The 20112-nt window shown below is 37.0% G+C and overlaps 1 protein-coding gene across 2 annotated transcripts; it reads right to left on the bottom strand.

Annotated features, from left to right (window-relative positions):
* Positions 1 to 339: 339 nt before the first annotated feature.
* Positions 340 to 19182, bottom strand: pax6a (paired box 6a). Of its 2 annotated transcripts, XM_060884931.1 has the most exons (15): positions 19113 to 19182; positions 18677 to 18848; positions 14247 to 14419; positions 11714 to 11767; positions 11009 to 11032; positions 8645 to 8775; positions 8104 to 8145; positions 7797 to 8012; positions 6525 to 6690; positions 3027 to 3185; positions 2827 to 2909; positions 2590 to 2740; positions 2356 to 2468; positions 1973 to 2114; positions 340 to 1209 (listed from the first exon to the last, which is right to left on the bottom strand). In XM_060884931.1, exons 3-15 carry the CDS (start codon positions 14257 to 14259, stop codon positions 1124 to 1126), a joined length of 1380 nt encoding a protein of 459 aa, XP_060740914.1. In that variant the 5' UTR covers positions 14260 to 14419; positions 18677 to 18848; positions 19113 to 19182; the 3' UTR covers positions 340 to 1123. The 2 variants fall into 2 exon arrangements, with proteins under 2 accessions (XP_060740914.1, XP_060740916.1); XM_060884933.1 differs by lacking the exons at positions 8104 to 8145; positions 11009 to 11032; positions 19113 to 19182 and having other exon boundaries at positions 18677 to 19091.
* Positions 19183 to 20112: the final 930 nt, after the last annotated feature.

Below are 20112 nucleotides of genomic sequence, written 5' to 3'. Positions count from 1 at the left end.
TCCACTGCTGTAGAAAGTTGTGGCAGCTCATAATTAGGTTTTTAAACTGACTTTAATTAATATGTTTGTGTTTACGGGATTTTTCCAAAATGATTGAACCTTTAACACCTTTCACACATGGGCTGATAAACAGCCTAAAGTTTGTCTCTGGTCCTAACAAATTTAAAGCTGTTGCATTAAGATAAAATAAAATGAAAGAAAGTCATTGAGACTAGTTCTGTAAGTTATTCTTATGTCAGTATAGATTATGTAGGAAGCTACACAGCTAGACTGCAGACAGGTGAAATGTGCCACCGAATGAAAAATGAGGTAATTTATGTGCTCAGAATATTCAGATAATTATAAATGAAATTTATTTTATTATAGAAATTGTTCTGAGAGACCTCTAGGGAAGACAAATACTTACATTTCGACATGAAACAAAACTGAATTATATCCAAGACACAATCTACTGTTTAAACCAAAAGTTACCAAAAGGATTTTTTTTTTTGTTTGTTTGTTTTTTTTTCTTTTTCATTTCTGATTCAGCATTCAAAGCGTTCCACATATACTTTTTTTTCTGCCAGCAAGCTTTGGAAACGAATGAATTGGCTTCTTGTAAACTGTGTGTAGTCATGGTTGCCTTGGAACAAAACTGTTGTTACTACAGGTCCACAATCATTACAAAGACGTTCAGAAGTCCTTGATATCAACTGATAATGAAACAAAAGAAGCACGGCAGAAATGCTCGCGTGAACGTCGCTCCTTCCACGGATTGCGGAACGACTCGGTTTGACAGTCCATCCACAGCTGTTCATTTCTTTTTATGTCATAACATACATGTCAATTTGCCATTTACAAATACATCAAAATGACTGGAAACTGAAAAGAGAATTTTTGTTCCATTTTTTTTAAACGATATAACACGGGGCACTTTACACAGAGTCCGTTCTCTTTTGGTGCTTCTTCGAGTCTTTCTGTCCAAGAGAACGCTAGAGAAATGGCACTATCCCCATACAAAAGAACACGGGTCCTTTTTAGAGCCGCTTCTCTGTTGTGTAGTGAAATACTGCTGAACCGCTTCGCCTTGCAGCTGAGAGAGGCCAGGAGGTCGCGTCTGTTTCTCTGCACTCCTCAGTTCCCTTCACTGTAGCCTGGGCCAATATTGGGACATGTCAGGTTCACTGCCTGGCACTTGTACCGGTACAGACACTCCAGGCGAGATTAAACCTGCAGCACCAACAAAATAAAGGAGAAGGAGAAGGTGAGAAACGCTATTCCTTCATGTATGTTCATGCCCATGTGAGTGGAATTCTGTTTATTATACACAATTGCCATGTAGATCATTCTGCTCTAATAAAACACAATAAAGCATGCTGCCATAGACAAATAATCAGTGCTGTACAGTGATGTTGTTTTCCTACAACAGCATATGTTTTTATCCCTTTTATTCCACAGCCAACGCTTTCCATTATTATTAATTAAAACACAACATGTAATTTTTGTCTTTTTATCCTTTTATGCTAAGATATAATGATGTGGAAAGTTCATGAAACATGTGAATTGCTTTCTATTATCACTTACACTGTAGTAGCTATTAACAGTCTGTTTTTTTTTTTTTGTTTGTTTGTTTTTTTGACACTAGATATTATGAAGAAATCTCTTCAGAGTTAAGGATTATATGTTAAATAATGTTTTTAAATCTATTTATTCTTAGACATTTATCAGATTATCTGAAATGTCCGATTAGCTGTTAAGACCCTTTTGAGATGTATAATGTAATTATATAATGGGATATATTAAATAACTATAATAATAATCTAGAATAATAAATAACATTAAAACTTTACCCAGCTGTACCGTAATAAATAGGTCTATTTCCAGCTGTTTTTTGGAGTTCCTTCCCACAATGCATTATTGATGCTAGTGTCCTCCATTTTGATTGCTGAACATTTTTCCATCTCTCAGTAAAGCAGGAAGACTTTGAGCTTACCTGTCGAGGTTGTGCCCGAGGTGGCCATCGACTGGCTGTTCATGTGTGCCTGCATGTGAGGGGGCGTGTACGCATCGTAGCTCCGCCCATTCACCGAAGGACTGGTGGGCAGCATGCAGGAGTAGGATGAGGTCTGGCTTGCCTGAAGGAGAAAGAGAGAGAGATAGATAGAAAAAGAGATAAAGCAATGTGCCAAAAACGTTTACGCGTCAATTCATCATACATGCACCTGAGAATGAAATGGAGGTTGCATAAGACTGCAATTAAGGCAGATTACTGCACTCAGACTATTAAGCTCTGGTTTTACCAGCCTCAGTGTTTGAGGACAGAGGACTATGTATGGTGCAGTAGAGGAAGGGTACACCAAATAGACTGAGACCTACTTGCATAGGGAGGTTGTTGGCCATTGTGAAGCTTGGCATTGGTGGGAGGGCGCTGTATGTGTTAGTGAGCGCTGTGTCTGACCGTCCCAACATGGAGCCCGATGTGAAGGACACTGTTTAAATAATCAGAAGAGAGAGATTTTAGTAAGTAGCACGTCGTGATGTTCATAATAAGTGGGATTGTGAATACACACGATACTGTGTTTGTCATGGAAATCATTTAGTTGCTCATACCTGGCGTTGTCGGCTGAGGGATCGGTTGATAGACGCTCGTGCTAAAGCTGCTACTGATTGGTATGTGACTGGTGGAGTTATTGGCTTGTCGTCTCTGATTCCTAAGCTTTTCCTCCCTCCTCCACTTTGCTCTTCTGTTTGAGAACCATACCTTTAAAAAAAAGCAATAATTATCAATAATTCTCTCCAGCAATATCATATGATTTTGGTTCTTAATGATGTTTCTATGTAGCTTACCTGTATTCTGGCCTCCGGTAAGTCAATTTTCGCTGCGAGTCTCTCACGGGCAAAAACATCCGGATAATGCGTTCTTTCAAACTCTGAAACGCAACATTACAGGCTCCTATTATAATAAATCTTTTTTTTTAATTCTATCCTTTTTAAGTAGTGAGTAACAACAAACATGGCATGGCAATGTGTACGTATGTTTAGCGTACCTTTCTCAAGTGCTTCTATCTGCTCTTGGGTGAAAGAAGTGCGGTTCCTTTGCAGTTTTCTCTTTAACTGGAGTCGCATCTGGGCCTCGTCCGAGTCTTCCCCGTTCGAGCTGATGGAGTTTGTGTTCTCACCACCTCCATCTGACTGCTGACAGCCTTCTAAAAAAAAAAAAGACAAACCAAAAGAGTTTGAGCAATAAAATTCTAAAATACATCTTTATTAGCGAGCGTTTCATTTGCAGTTAAATAATGCGACACTTTGCATGTTATATACTCGCTAGATCTATTTACAGCTCCTCTCACACTTACCAAGCACCCAGATCTTTTAGTGCTGTCAGAACACAATATTCCACAGGAAGGAAAAAGAGATGTTTTCTTTTACAAAACATTGTCCTCTTAGTGCAATGAAAAGTTGTAAAACTTTTTAAAACTTTCTCCCATTTCAATCAGCAAGTTACTCCAATTATGGCTACATACCATATGGACATTTTGAAGGCCCATTGAGGTATAACCACCAATGCTTGAATGGAAGGGCATGCTTTCAGAGCAACACAATGCCCCAAAGAGAGTTTAGAGAGTGTTAAATGCGCTCTCTGGATTGCAAACTTTCTCCGTGCTTGGAATTTTGAAGGAGGCAACAATTGAAAGAAGGCAACAAAAGGATTCTCTCAAACCACCCCCCCCTCCTTCATTGTAAGCAGGAGGATTTCAGTCAACAGACCCTTTTCAGCTCGGTGTGTTAACCTTTATGCACGAGCATCATTAATCACTGTCCCTGAGGCCGCCCCGTTCAGCCTCGCATAGGATTTATGCCTTCTATAGGCAGTGGGAGAAAAAGCACTGGGGGCCCACCATGAAGGAAGAGGCTCAATGACGCAGAGTGTGTTAGCAAAAAGAAAAAAAGGGGGGACAGGGGAGCCGACTGTGAGTCGATATGCTTTAACCTGCTGCGCTGTTTGGAAACTAATGTAACCTTGCTGCGCTCAATTAAAAGCGTTACGTTATGCAGTGATGGCTTCGGTTTGCTAAAAGGTCAGGGCTGAATCGGACACGTCGGCTGCACTGAAGCAAACCAACATTATGGACTGTCTGACTTAGCAAAAAGAAAATAAAAGAAACGAGAAATTATCAGCCACTTGAACTTTTTCAAGTCAAATGTAGCATGTGGCAAGTGAACTCTGACTAAACCAAATATGAAATAAATATACTAAAAACACAGGGATTGTCTTTAACACTTTATTATCCAGTTGCAAATAATTTTAGATTTAACATACTAACACTAAGTATAGGATCGGCAGCGTTGCTTTTGCTTTTGATCTCTAGGCCTCTGCTTACAATAAATTATTTTTAGAGCTGTACTTTTATTCTTGTTTGATAAAAAACCTTAATTAAAAAATAGTAAACACACAAAACTAGATTAAATACAACAATGTTGTTACACATTGTTTTGTTCCATTTGGTAAACTTTTGTTGCAGAAGTTGAGCAAGTAACAATTTTTCATTGACGCAGAACTTTAGCTTGAGAAATTATTAAGGAGTTGAATCAATCATGTTGATTCATACAAAGCTATTTGTCTGATTTTTGGTGCGTTTTGGGTGGTGATTATTTCTATTTTGTCACGTGTGCACAAATTATTGACGCAAACTAGCAAGACCGCCGATGCAACTGTGGTGGAGGTTAAAGTCTAAAAATGTTAACTAAACTGTGCTTTAAGAGAAGAGACTATAAGAGAAGAGAATAGAATTGAGAAGTGAATATAAACAAACTTTACAAGCAACTTTAAAGCAGCCAATAAAAGTATTTAAATATATTTACCTAAAATATGTCAATGACCTAATGGCTGGAATGTTTACAGTCTGCTTACTGCCTGCTTACAGCCTGCTTACTGCCTGCTTACTGCCTGCTTACTGCCTGCTTACAAATATTTTTGTTGTTTGATTTATTTCAACAAAGTTGGAATAATTAAGTGAATCAGGTTACAGGTTTTCCAAAATAACTATTAAGTTAAACCATGGACTCATAAACTACTGCATGTCCATTATTAATAATGAATTGATTTACCCACTGATTGGTGTGACAGTTATGAGATGGAGACTGTGTTAAATTGTACTTTGAGGTTAGTTTTTACTAGCTGGCAATGAGGAATAAAATAGTTTCAAAGTGACCTGCAAATTCTCGGCAATACTCGTCTATTTGAGTCAATACCGACAATATGATATTGCATAATTTCAGGAATATTGTGTGTTATCACAGTGATAGGCTTATATTGATCTGTAATCACTTAAAACAAGTCAAGTGTTGGATGAGATGACAAACATTATGAACGTCCCATTCAATTCAAGTCACATGTGTCTATCAGGATTAGCCTATGATATACATTAGACGTATATATAGAATAATCGTTAAATCATGATGTTTTGCGTAAGAAATCTATTCCTCCCTAAAGCTTTACAAGCCCTGAAGAGATGATGTAGCACTAATGGTTCACCACTACAGTAAGTCAATCATGGATTTAATATATCTGGATGTGGTGTGAAAAAACAGAGAGACGTTTGCGTTTATGGTGTCCGTCCTGCACTGTGCCATGCTCTTAAAAGTGACATGTCTAATTGGTAAGAGGTGCCACTTTGGTGTCCAGGCCTGCAGGAACATTTTCTACAGCTGCCTCTCTCTGGCTAGACGCTCATTCATGTCGCCTTTAATGAGATACAAAATGTCCTCTAATGAGCCATTACACACAGAGACAGCGCTGTTCCCATAACACATTCATGCGCGTGACGGAAAACATCCCCCTTTTGTACAGAGTATCCCACGTGTTGTGTTTCATTTATTTTTTTAACCTTGCTCGCCCCATACAGTCAGGTTGAGAAGGATAAAGTGACAAAAACATACAAGGTTACGATCAGTATAAATTTTTTTTTTTTTTTTTTAAAAACACAAAGGCCTATGACTATAATACTGTTTATATATCATTGTCTTGTAGTAAATATAATACAATATTGTAATAATATTGTAAATAATTGTAAATAACTGTAGCTACTACTATTATTATTATTATTATTATTATTATTACTTTTATTATTATCAGTAGTAGTAATAGTATTAGTAATAAGAACAACAGCAACAATAACAACAACAACAATAATAATAATAACTTATTATTATTATTATTATTATTATTATTATTATTAGTAGTAGTAGTAGTAGTAGTAGTAGTAGTAGTAGTAGTAGTGTACCGTTAAAAAGTACCAATACACTCCTAAACTTTCATTATATTTTTAGAATAAATAATAAACAATATGCACTACTGAAGCTCAAGTGTGCTAATCATTCAAAAGGTTCACCCTTGATGGTATCACCCCAGAGACAAGAACTGGTACATTATAGTACCCTTTTGATCTGTGAGTGTAAAACATCCCCAAAATGTACTATCCCTTTCTATTGTCATGCTCACCAGTTCATCCCCTTATATTTGATCAAAGACAAGCTTGCAGTACCTTGGTTCTGTTGTCCTGGCACCGATGATCCGGGGTACCAGCCTGGCCGGGTCCCCCACGCTCCCGTCTGTCCGTTCAGCATCCTCAGCTTCTCATACATGCCATCTGCTCCCATCTGTTGCTTCTCGCTAGCCAGGTTGCGCAGCACTCGGTTTATGGACGACACCTGAAAAGACGAAAACCCCAAAGATGCAGCACATTTTAATTAAAAGTGCGCGTCCTCGGGATCGCAATATATTTTTTTTTTCTGGCCTCGATATTACGCACAGGCGATTGATTTTAGGCTGAATCTCAAATTGGACATAGAGCGCACTGCACAGAGCGTGGCATTATTTCATTACTTCATGTAGTTCACTTAATACGGACATTATCCGGTGTTTGCGGGGGTTTTAGCTTGTTAGAGATAGTAGAAAATTTTGTCAGTTAAAATTATAAAATGTAAAAATGACAGAAATGTCATTTGTACCTTTACAGAACAAAAACAGCTGCTTGTTTTCTCTGATTAAATACTTGTTTGTTTGTTAACATTTCCCAGTGTTTAGAATTGCTATAGTGAGCTGGAGGGGAAAAAAATGGTCGAGACTGTGATTTAAAAAAAACAGTAATAGCTTATGACTAAATGTCAACCTCGGCTATAAGTTTCTAAATGATTTCTAGCAAGTACAATATACTACAATATAAGGCTGATTTTTTTTGATGCTGTATTCTTTAATGCTATTATTTTTATTGTATTATTCATGTATCATTTTAACATATTTTAAGGTTCTAGCTGTTTTTTTTTTTATTATTATTATTATTATTATTTGTTTTCTCCCTTAAATAAAACACAATGTCTTGTTGTAAAAGGCTACTTTGTTGACACAATGAGATCTCCTCAGTTCCCTGTAATCTGCATCTAATGAGTATTTGGAGGACTTGGTTGTGTTGCATGACCTTGACCAGCTTTGAGTCTAAGATCTGCATAAAAAGGCTGAAATCTAATCTTAGATCATGAACCTTAAATTGAGATTATTGGTCTATATAAGCTTTGCTATCCGAGGTCAATTTTTTTAATAACAAATTTAATCCAATTTGATCACGAATGTAAGCAGAACAGCTCTTAAGACAGCTCAGCTTGCCACGCCTTGTCTTGTGGTACATTCCTGCAGGCTGATTTACATATGAACGAAGTGCTTGTACAAGTTCAAGGTCAGACTCATAACAAAGTCGACAGGTATGCAATTCATGCGTCAGAGAATTCGGATTTGAAAGCAGACTTAGTTTGCAACTCACGCTCGGTATGTTGTCGTTCGTGCAGATGCCCTCGGAGAGCAGTCTGTCCCGGATTTCCCACGCGAAAATGGACGGGCACTCCCTCTTAAATTGCGCAATTTTGCCGACCACCTCAGGTGTGGCCACTCGTGGTTTACTTCCACCGATTGCGCGCGGTCTGATCGAGCCTGTTTCGTAGTACCTGCCCAAGATCTTGCTCACACATCCATTGGATACCTGGACACAAAACGCGAGACACAAATCACACATATTATTTAAACAATGCGTGAAATGTTACGTGCTTGAGTCCAAACATTGATAAGCTTACGTTTTCATTATCCAGCACTTGGACTTTTGCATCGGCATGGGTCTATAAACACAAGAAATATACCTTCAGTGGTACAAGAAACTCTCAATGCAGTCCTTTTTTTTTTGTTGTTGTTACAATCGGTTAATGGAGATGATATTAGGGGCAATGGATTTGAATTTGACTGGAAATCAATTGCATTTTTTGGTGGTGTGTTTTGAAATAAACCACTGTTCGCATTTTTGTCAGTTATAGAAACATACGATAAATATCTCTGAATATATTTAGGGCCTGTAAATTAGTGCTGATTGATTATTTGATACTGTTTGGTCAACCAATCCGGACATACAAACCAATACGCATGTTGTCTAATGAGTAAAACAAAACAAATAATAATAATAATAATAATAATAATAATAATAATAATAATAATAATAATAATAATAATAATAAGGCAAGAACGAAAGATTTATGCATTTGTTATATTACTTGCTTTAATTAAAGGGGGTGCAGCAAAAAAAAAAGCGAGGACGCGTCAATGCGTTGCATGTCATGAGCTCACCTGCAGAATCCGGGATATGTCGCAGGGGCGGGCGCCGCTGTGCGCGAGCTCCACGATTTTCTGTCTGGTGGAATCAGGCAGCGGTCTGCCGTTAACGAACACGCCGCCGAGCTGGTTCACCCCGCTGTGACCTGGACGGAGGACAAAACAGCATGAGTGCGTTTTACCCAAACCAAAAATAAGAAAGTAATAATAATAATAATAATAATAATAATAATAATAATAATAATAATAATAATAATAATAATAACAGATTGCACACTGTTTCCTAAATACACAGGTTCAAATCAAACTGTACATAACACGAAATTGTTTCATGCATTGCTGTCTATACATTTTCAGAATATTTGTTATAAAATATATTTCTAAGAATCACTGCATCCTTGCCAACAAAAGCTTTATCAGACAAAAAAACATTATTAACACTGTTAACTTATTAACATTGCTAGTTGTTGTTGTTATTGTTGTTAATCGGATATATATTCGCGATTGGTGTTTCCCCAGATGTGCTCTTTGTGTCATGTTCTTCTAACGCAAACGTGTTATTCTAACACCTACACACGCTCCGGAGATTTGCGCATCTTTGTAAACGTTTTAAAACGGATCAGATGGCGTAATGCTATTTTGGGGTTCGCGAATTAGACAGTAATACTCCTTAAACACAGCACAGGATTAAAGAGATTGATATAATACAGGTAGAGACATTTAAATCGCACACCTTTACAGTCCACTTTAAACAAGCCACTTCAAATCGGTTATATCAATTATATCCAAAAATATCCAAAAATGATGATCAATTGCACCAAACCTGTACCCAAAATGGAATAAAAGAGCCCTTCTTGTGTTCTGGTTATCCTTTACTTCTTTACTTCTTTGCTCTCTTGCCTTCCCCTGCAGAGCCTCCAGTTAAATTGAGTCCAAGAGCACAAGCTCCTTAGCAATAAATAAGCTCCAAATTTAGAAGAGGGGGGGAGAAACAAATATGATGAGCCTGCCTGACATTTTGTCTTTAAAATAAAGCTAAGCTAAGCTGCACGTCAAGTTTGAGCTTAATATCTGGAAATGGGCGGAATAAGTCGCTCCGGATCATGCATGGGAAGGCTAATTGGAAAAGATCAAGCTTGGAGCACTTGTGGCAGGGGATGTCACTTTATGACAAAGCTTTGCGTTTGAACGTTGCATCGTCACGACAAAAAAAAGTAGAACGATAGAAAAAAGTTGGGGAAAATGCAGATGACGACCCTTTCTGTCTTTATTTCGGATATCACCCTGACTAAATTGGACTCTGCTCATTTAGCCTTCAAGGAAAGCCTCATTTTTAGGCAGCCAGAGGGGGGGAAACTGTGCGCGTGCACAATAACGTGGATGCGCACTGGCTTTAAGTACATTAAAAGTGGCATTTTTGTCAAAGACTAGACTTACATAGTCTACATTCCACACCGTGGGTTGGATTTACACACGACAACGCGGGAAATAAATATGAAACTAACAACAACTCCAACACCAATAATAATAATAATAATAATAATAATAATAATAATAATAATAATAATAATAATCATACAGTAAGTAAACAGTGAGACAAAGATGAAATAAAACAGCCCATGCAGCGTAAATACTCTTGAACATTTTATACAGGGTCTCTGTGGAATGATTCAGTTATCTGATATAATTATAAACATGCCAGAGAAAGATGAGAAGGAAAGTCCATGACCATGTCGTTTTAGAGGCTTAATTCACAGGATTAGAGTAAATCAATCATCAGTCTTTTGCAGCGAGGTCAGCGCGGATGAGCATATTGAAGATTTATTGGCTTTGGGATTAAGTCCCTTATGGCCCCCAAAAATCCCAAACCCCAGTTGACCGAGCCAGAACACTGATCGGAATATAAAATCAAAGTTTTCTCTTGAAAGGTTAAATCGTCATCATTATGAGTCCCTAGGGGCAATAATTATGCGCCTTGTAGCCTATTCTACCTCTAATCAAATTAATAGCAAGACATATGGTGTCAATTTTCTATATTACACCCAGGACTTTTTAGCATTAAAAAGCTTGGAAAGCCTCTGAACAATCCATCGCCTGCTTATATTTACACACAATAATAATAATAATAATAATAATAATAATAATAATAATAATAATAATAATAATAATAATAAAAAACAAACACTTTTATTTATACTCATATTTGTCGTGTTTTATCATAGTTATATATTCATATAACTATATACTTATATAAATACTGTTATATATTGATATAACTATAATAGTTATATATGTTTTTACGCTAATTTAAATTGTAACTTTTTATTCTGATTTAATTATTTATCCTACAAAAAAGTGACAGAACGTCATTCAACACACCTTCTTTACAGATGTCAGACACCTCTGGTCCAGCATTAAGAGAAAAAAGTATGTCCTGTTTATTTTTTCCAAAAGGTTGAGACTCATAATCATAATAATAATCATAATCATAGCTGCACGATATCACATGTGGTTTTTGAACAATCAACTTAACGTCTTTAGCTAGATTTTTTTCTTGGAAATTCAACCAAATGGAGCGTGTCAGGTGTACCAAAGCTTCCTAATACATGTTTCTCAGCATAGTTCTTTTTTTTTCCTAGATAACATGGAATAAGCTTGGAGTGGTAACATTACTACAGGTACCTCTTAGCATAATGCACACACACAATAGGTCTTATGGTCTTATTCTCCAAATGCATCTGGTCATTTCCAGTTGATTATATACAACGCAGTTAAACCATGATATTAAAGGTATAAATGTATAATAAATACACTAATAACAGAAAGCAGTGTAATATAGGCTGTAGTTTGCTCTTCGGTTGCATTAAAAAAATTGAATTAATTCCCTGTCACATTCTTTTTAGCCATTAATATACCACAAAAAAAAAAACTTTGTCAAATCGTCACATGCAATAACATTCACGCTAAAACATACTGGAAAGAAGACGATAAAGTGTGTGTGAGAGAGAGAGAGAGAGAGAGAGAGAGAGAGAGAGAGAGAGAGAGAAATATGGAGATTAGAGAGAAAAACAAAACTCCACTTACTGTTTTGCATCATGGACGCTACACCAGACTCCCACGTGGTCCGGTTATAGTATTCTATTAGTCATAAAGAAACAATAATCGTCGTCAGTTTTGCTTTTTCTTTTTAAATTTCAACATGCATTATTTTTGCATTGCAGTGATTTGATTGTGTAAAAAAAAAAAAAAAAAACGTTACGGGCATTATTGTGCAGGGTGGTGAATAAAAAAAAGTTACTGATTCGTGCAACAACAACAAAAAAAAAAAAGTGATAGCACACTACTGTCTCCATAATTTGTTTTGAATTATCCAGCGTTTAAACTTGCCTGGAAACAGTTGACTGTCCGCTTATAACAATATATAGACTCTCATCTGCGTCACACTAGTTAATAATTCCCTATAGGACAAAGCAAAACATTATTAGTATCATCTAAAACACCTATCCATTATTTCTTAATGCATTATAGCTGAAACGTACTGTATTACATAATTAATTCTTACTTCTCAGATTACACTAAAATTCGAATTTTTGGCAAATTGTTAACTAAATTTTATATATATATATATATCCTATTTAATAAAACTGTGTATAGGTGCAGCTTTTATTTTCAAGTAAAAAATGATGACAATAATTTTTTGATGACAGATAATATTTGTTCCTTATAATATTTTTTATCGTTCCCCATTACTTAAAATTTGGATGAATCAGTTATTACAGTTATTCCGTTTTGTGCTTATGTCAATTTATTTATTTATTTATTTATTTATTTTAAAAATAAATATAAAGCAGCGCACTTCTTTCTAATGGTTTTTATTTTTATTTTTTTAATCATGAAATCTGTTCGCAATGAGCAGAAATATCCCGACAGTAAAATCCGATCCTCCCCAGCAACTAAACGACCCTAAGAAACATGAAAAAAAAAAAAGCTGAAGGGAAAGATCCTCCCTCCTTTCCCCCCCTACACCCATCTCAAGTAATTTCTTATTATAAGTATTTGGACGTTAATTGTGTTACTGGTGTGTGTCGTTATAGGAACTGAAGTTTAGAAAAGAGAAGATATACAACAGCTCAGTGGGGAGCTCAATTTGGCAAAAGACAATTGTATTAAAAAAGAACCCATTCAGTTTCATTTACCCAAAAGGAAAAAGGGGACCATTGAAGAAACAGGCCCAGCTTTGATTTTCTTCTCTCTTTTTTTTTTTTGCTATTTTCCCTTTTTTCACGTAGATGGACTGGGTGTGTGCATGTTCACGCTCGCGCGCGTGTATTTGTGTGTGTGTGTGTGTGTGTGTGTGTTTACGGTGTTGTTTTACAAATAAATAAACGGTGTTGGTTTATAAATAATGTTTGTGGTACGTTTACGTGTTTAATAATACCATTTTGTGACATTTTATTAATATTTATTTAATCAAAAAAGAAAACATCTTATCACCAGTCCATACACTCATGATTCTACTTTATACGTTATATTATACCTTAAATGTATGAGTGTGTTAAACATTTAAGTTGTAATCGTTACAACACCTCAACAACCCTAATGTTGCTTTTTGAGTCTTTAAAAAAGTGTTTTTGTCCCTCCTGCTCTCAGTGATGTGGTGCCTCTGGTTTAATAATTAGTGTTTTAATAGTGCCTCATCTGCATTTTACACTTCTTAATGTGCAACACAAAGCCTTTAGTCTTCCAACATGCCTATTCTGTGTTTGTCAGCCTTCTGGTAAGTCTATATTGACATGCAGAAATGTGGAAACAAGTGACGAGAACTATAAAACTGTTCTAAATTAATGAAGATTAAATGAAACCCAGGGATGGTACAGAGCATTTAATTACAGTGTATAATTATGCATAAATAAAGTACTAAAATATTTGTAAGATATTATTTAGATGATTAAAATCATCGTCATTTTTTTTAATTGTTAATATATTTTCGTAATCAGTCAGTCAGTTTCTTGCGTAAACATGGTCATATTTATATATGTTCCCTTGCATGTGTGAGATTTAATAAAAAAGCAATACGTTCTCAAGTTCAAGTGATTGGTTTGTGTGTGTGTGTGTGTGTGTGTGTGTGTGTGTGTGTGTGTGTGTGTGTGTGTGTGTGTGTGTGTGTGTGTGATCCAAACTGACACCCTACTCACCGCTTCAAAGCGTATCTATTTTTTCCTCCTCGACTTTAATGTTTCTGTCATAAAATTGTAATTTGGCTAAAGTTCAAAAGTTCCATATGATTTGGGCGAAATGTATAATAAAATATAGCTGATATACAAACTTCCTCGTATTAAAAAAACTAAAACTCAGCCTAGGCTGATGAGCTTGAAACGGCGCATCAGACCGACTCATAATCTATGTTCAGGATTTTAGTGTTGTTACGAAAAAAAAACTAGTTATTAAGGAAAACTCGCAAAACTGTTTTGTTTCAAGAGTGCATTTAAAACAGTGTTGATTTAGCTCCAAAAGTGTTTCCTTTCAGCTGGACTTAAAGAAACATTGCGTTTTCTGTTCAAACGCGTTTAAGTTTCCCAAAGCATCTAGCGCGCAAAAGGGGAAAGATTTTACTCACCTTTTTGAGGCATGTTTTGGTTTTGATTGCTTTTGTTTTTCTCCTGCAGCTCGTCACTCGGCTGAAGCTTCTTGTCAAATTAGCAGACGAGGTCGAAGAGAAGTGAAATATTTCTCCTATAGTTTTGTCGTTCCTTTTATAGTTTCCAAGTGACTGGTAGAAAATACAAATCCCTGCGAGACACAGAGGAAACAGAGGGTTTGACAAAATAAAGTGGAATGAAACTCCGCAGCAGCGCGTGAGCATGAAACAAATAAATGGAGAGAGAGAGAGAGAGAGAGAGAGAGAGAGAGAGAGAGAGAGAGCATGCACCTATGCTGACGGTACTCTAGTGTATGTAATGTATGTGTTTCTGCTCTGTGCCTCCTCTTCAGTGGCCCCATTAGCGGATCCTGACCTCTGTCATCATCTTCAAGTAAAAAGAAAAGAAGAAAAGAAATGAAAGGGGAAAAAAAGAAAACACACTAACACATACACACACGCACTTCCTCGTGCCCCCTTGTGTGTCTGAGCGGGAAAGCGGCGGAGAAGCTAGCTGTTGAAAACTCACTAATCACGCCGCCGCGCACATGCAAATAGCAAAATGCTCCCCTCTCCGGCGCGCACCAAGTACTGCTGCCATAATGCGCTGCTAGCCGTTTTTTCTTTCACACGCGCGCTGCCTATTGGACAACGCACGGCGGGAGTTGTTGCTATAGAAACCATAGCCATAGAGACTCCACCAAATGTGGGAAATGTGGAAACACGCTACAGGAAAAGGTTCCTGCAAGATCTTTTTTCAGGGTTCTCCGGAATGTACTTAAAAAAAAGTGTTTTCTTTTTGTTTTGGGAAAACAAATCTTCATTCGAACCCAACCATGTCCATCACTATACATCGTCTCATAAAGTTTTAAACACGATTATATAACCCTCCATTGCCTTTAGTGAAGTGGGAATAAAAAATGTGTAAAGTTTGCATTTGTAAAGTTTTTTAAGATGTCAAACTACTGTGATCAGCTCCCGTACTTGATCTGAGTCGGACCTGGTTTTCTCCTTGCACCACACTGGGTTGTCGACTGTATAAACCATCTCGGGTCCTTTCCAGTGAAACGGTAGTCAGCTAAATGAAAACCTCAACCCGATTTACATTTTGTAATACGAGCCTACAGGCTTATCGGAGGTTACACGCACCGTGCTGCGTCAATGCGTTAGATTGTTCTCAGTTATATCTCTGTCCATTACTGAAGCGGAAAAAATACCAAAAGCACCATGGCCTTTGATTGATATGTAGCCTATGGCGGGGTGTTCAGGCAGAATTTATTCTGTCTGTCCAAATATTTAGTCTTTACACCACGTTTCATTACATTTTAATTCTTTTTTTGAATACAGCTACAAACCATTCTGCACGCGCACAAATCAAAGATCAGAGGGTATTGACCTTGATATGTATCCGTCACCTGGAAAAGGTTGATGCACAATAGTTATACAATGATATATCGATGCACATAAGTAAGTTTGTATACCAAACACTACATGTACATGGGCCTAGCTTGCTAAAGGTTCATAAGGTGATAGCACCTCAACAAAGATAGTTACAGTTAGTAACCAAATTCTGGTATTGGTGTTTCCATTCAGAAATCATTTTCTAGCTTTAGTATGCATATTTTATGTGTAGGTTTTAAACAACTGAATAGACATAACTAAATATTAAGAACCACTACTCTGAAGTGCAATTCCATATCCATCACGAAAAAGTATTAAACACGCAACGCACCCTTTAAAACACTTTTAAATATTAGGAAATATGGTGGGAAATGAAGACCAACGTGTTGTCTGAAAAGCGTAAAAAAATTGTAGTTAATTCGGTCCAGTTTCATGATGGGACTGAAACGTTCTACATGTTGCTGCTTGATTTGGATACCACGGTACAATGTAAAAGCATGTGTTTGGTGCTGCACTATGCACGCCTTTCCACTTTTACTCCTCTGTCGGAGTGGGGAAGAGAGTCCGGGGTCGGGCAAATTTGAAATGGAGTCATGAAGGAGGCAGGGATGGAGGCAGGGAGTAAGGGAGGGAGTAGGGAGCACGGCGGGGTAGTTTAGAAATGGGAATTGAACGGTGTTTGGGACACTCAGAGACCAAAATAAAGTTGTGGTTGCATATGTAGGCTACACTCGACTCGACTTTTGACATGTGCTTGAAAAAAAAAAACGCGGGGAGCTCATCAATAAACTGTGGTGAAATGAATGAGGGCCCTGACAAGCATCGCATTCCCCCCACTAAGGCACAAAATGAGGAGACAAACGACGCTGCCAAACAGTTTGCAAATCGCACTGAAAGGAAACGGGATAATGAGCTGCAGTGGCATCTCGGTCGGGTGGTGCTGCAAAACCCCCTCCGTTTTTATATTATCAAGGTTGTGCCACTTCCCCCTTGTGTGTGTGTGTGTGTGCGTGTGTGTGTGTGTGTGTGTGTGTGTGTGTGTGTGTGTGTGTGTGTGTGTGTGTGTGTGTGTGTGTGTGAATGCTTCCGAATTTCCCTATTTATTAATTAATTTGGTCATTTGTCTATTCATTTCTTTTGCGCATTCTTTTACACATACAATATTTATTCATGTATTTATTTGTCTCATGACAAAGACATAAGTCAAATTTTAAATACGCTTTTTTTAAAGAATCAGGCAAGCCTAAATTAGGCCCAAACGTGATATTTAAGAGCAAATTAAAAGGAGATTAGCTCTTCCCTTTGGGAAACGTGATCGCTCATCGCACTTACCTGTAATTCCGCTTAATAGTGTGTAATTTTACACATAGTCCTAACAGGGCACGGGCTAATTGTTTTTCTTTTTTTCTTTCTTAGGTAATTAATCCACTGTTATAATTTTCTTGTTTTTCACTTCATTGACTGGGATGATTTGTAGTAACCTGTTGTTTATAGAATGATTTCAAAAAATTGCCTGTAATATATTTGTAATTTACAAAGATCTGTTATACTTGATTTTTTTTTTATCCTTTCTGCACTTTTTACATTAAATTACATGCACGTGCACCATTTTTACAAGCGAGTTATGTTCCAACTTTTTCTTTCTTTTGCATTTTTTTTTTATTTCAGTGTTCACATGGCTTTTCTGGGGTCTGTCAATTAGCCCAATTCGGATTAGCACTGAGCCCTGTTCTGCACTGAGAAGAAAAAGACCCTAATCTTGTCGCTATTTTCCCTAAGGGCAAAATTGTCTCAGGGCGCCCCTCTCTCTCTCTCTCTCTCTCTCTCTCTCTCTCTCTCTCTCTGTCTAAAGTTTTTTTTTAGAAAAGAAAAAATAATAAGGGGAGGGGAGTGAATACATCTGACGTCATTCTTGGAAGACGAGAGAGAGAGAGAGAGAGAGAGAGAGAGAGAGAGAGAGAGAGAGAGAGAGAGAGAGAGTCAGAGAGAGAGAGAGAGTAGGAAATATAACAAACTATAGAGTGCCACTAATGTATAACGTGAAAGGGAGATAAAGGGGGGCAAGAGAATAAAGGGAAAGAGAGCCAATAGAAAGAAAAAAGAGCTTTATCGTCTCACTGTTCTGTAATTGTAGAGTTGGCCAGTGCTTTGCTATTAACACATGCAGTGACTGTGTTGGAGGGAAGGAACTGCCAAACATTATTATTATTTTTTCTGGTGGGCGGTTTTGCTCAGTGGCACCTTGCCTGTAACCCTATAGGCGCCATGATCTCTGTCCATTTATCCAAAAAGGAGCAAGTCACACATTATTCCATTTCATTAGGCCCTAAAAGTGGAGAGACTGAGGCTAGTGGAGTAATAGATTTTAATCACTCCTCTTCTTTTCCTGTGGTGTACACTACCCCATCGTCACATGGCATTGTATGGCTGCTTTTATTGTACTGCATTCATTTCCGAGTGGCCAGTAGAGATGTTAGATTTATCCTAATAACTCTGACATGATGCAGTTGTGACAGCTTTTATGGACCGTGTAATCTCCATTTATGGCGTTATATCCACTGTTTATTTGATATAAAGGCACTGAATAATAATAATAATAATAATAATAATAATAATAATCATTATTATTATTATTATTATTATTATTATTATTATTATTATTATTATTATTACCCTCTGCACACACGTTTCTCCTCATTTGTTATTTTTTTAGTCAAATATTATTAGTCACAGGTGAAGGAGTTAGAAACAAATTAAATATTTTAATTGGGTTGTTATTACATACCTCAATTTTTTTCTGTTTTTCCCCTTCAATTAACGGCAGTAAAGTCACACCGATTGAACGATGTTATCGATGTTAACGATCTATTAACAATTAAAATATTAACAAATCACAACACGACTACGTTAATGGATTAAAGCTTAACGCTTGTCAGTGGTAGTGAAACACGGTTAGCAAACATGCAAATAGACTGCAGCAGGTACACAGGGTGTGTTTCTAAACTCACCTCAAGATTTCTGCGATCGAGTCCCGGTGTCTGATCATATAAGTGTCTGATTAGATGCCCGACCCCAAAGCCATTCGGGTGCAGGAAAGGATGTGTGAAGAAAACAAAACACCCCCTCTGACTTGATTTCACCAAACTATTTCCAAAAGTCGATAATATCCAGTCCAGCGAGCTGTGAAGGGAAACTTCTTGTGATTTTTTAAGCCTTGCTGAGATGCTAAAATGAAAAAAAAAAAAAAACAAATAAAAAAAAACAAATCTACCTAAAAGATAGAACACTGTCGGACACTTCCACTTGCTTCTTTCTATATTCTTGAGTTTTTATTAAATTTTACGCAATTTTTTACGCAATGCGGGTTTCCTTTCCGCAGCACATTAAACACCAACAGAAAGTAAAATAATATTAAAAAGAAAAACAGACGGCCTCCGTTCTTACACTCAACTTTCGCCTTAATATTCTCCTCGTCTTGAAGGCGATTGGCTGGAATGATGGTACACGTCACAAAGGGAACCATTTGGCACGCCCCCAATCCGGGAAGTTGGAAGCGCAGTCCACAGGAAAACGTCTATGTGCCCGCATGACCCCATTAGAGGCTACTTTAACTTCTTTTCAAAGTCCAGCTTGTGTGATTTGATGAGCAAGCAGCCACAACACAAAAAAACGTCTCGTTTTTAATAATCCAAATCCCAACAAGTTAAGATGTAGATGAGATAGATAATAATATGCATTATTTCCAAGGTGATAGTTGTTTAAGGTTCGGTCATGTCACAGCCAATACTGCATTAGGATATTTACTGTAATAGGATATGGACTTTGTTTTATGGCTTGAATGGTACCTTCAAGAGTGCATGTTTTCTATTTTAAGTGTGTATATTTTACTTGGAAAAATGCATGTGGTGTAACTTTGATTAGTTATTACACTAGTGGTCATAAGCGTCCAATTATGTACCTCAAATTCTTTTAAAGATTTCCTGTGTTTTAAAAATATATATACTATAGACATATTGATACCTTTATTCAAATGTGTAAATAATGTATATGTGTAAATATAACCAGTATAACCATTTTAGTTGTAATGGTTTTGGTCAAACGGGTTTGCAAACCAATTTAAATTTTGTTTTGCCCTTTTTTCTAGATAACTGCATTCGCTATCCAATTTATTGACGTTATGTCAGACAGTGTCAGAGACAAGGCATGAGGTCTCTGCTGTTGTGCAAATGTCTACATGTTAGGGTTTTATTTTTTAAAATGGCCTAACCCCGTAATGCATTCTTGAAATCCTTCATAGAACCTCAATTGTTCTGCAGCTTCATGGTGATGTAAATGATCCAGCCTGCTCTTGGGTCTCTCCTTGTGGACGCTTTCCTTCCTTCCCTTGCCAAAATGTCACTCACTTTCCAAAACGGATGCCAATAAGTTTGCACTAGGATCACAA

This window comes from Tachysurus vachellii, chromosome 13 (assembly GCF_030014155.1).
Source record: "Tachysurus vachellii isolate PV-2020 chromosome 13, HZAU_Pvac_v1, whole genome shotgun sequence".
In the NCBI taxonomy this organism is placed as follows: Eukaryota; Metazoa; Chordata; class Actinopteri; order Siluriformes; family Bagridae; genus Tachysurus; species Tachysurus vachellii.
The sequence above is the reverse complement of the archived record's forward strand: the minus strand, read 5'-3'. Positions and strand labels throughout refer to the sequence as shown.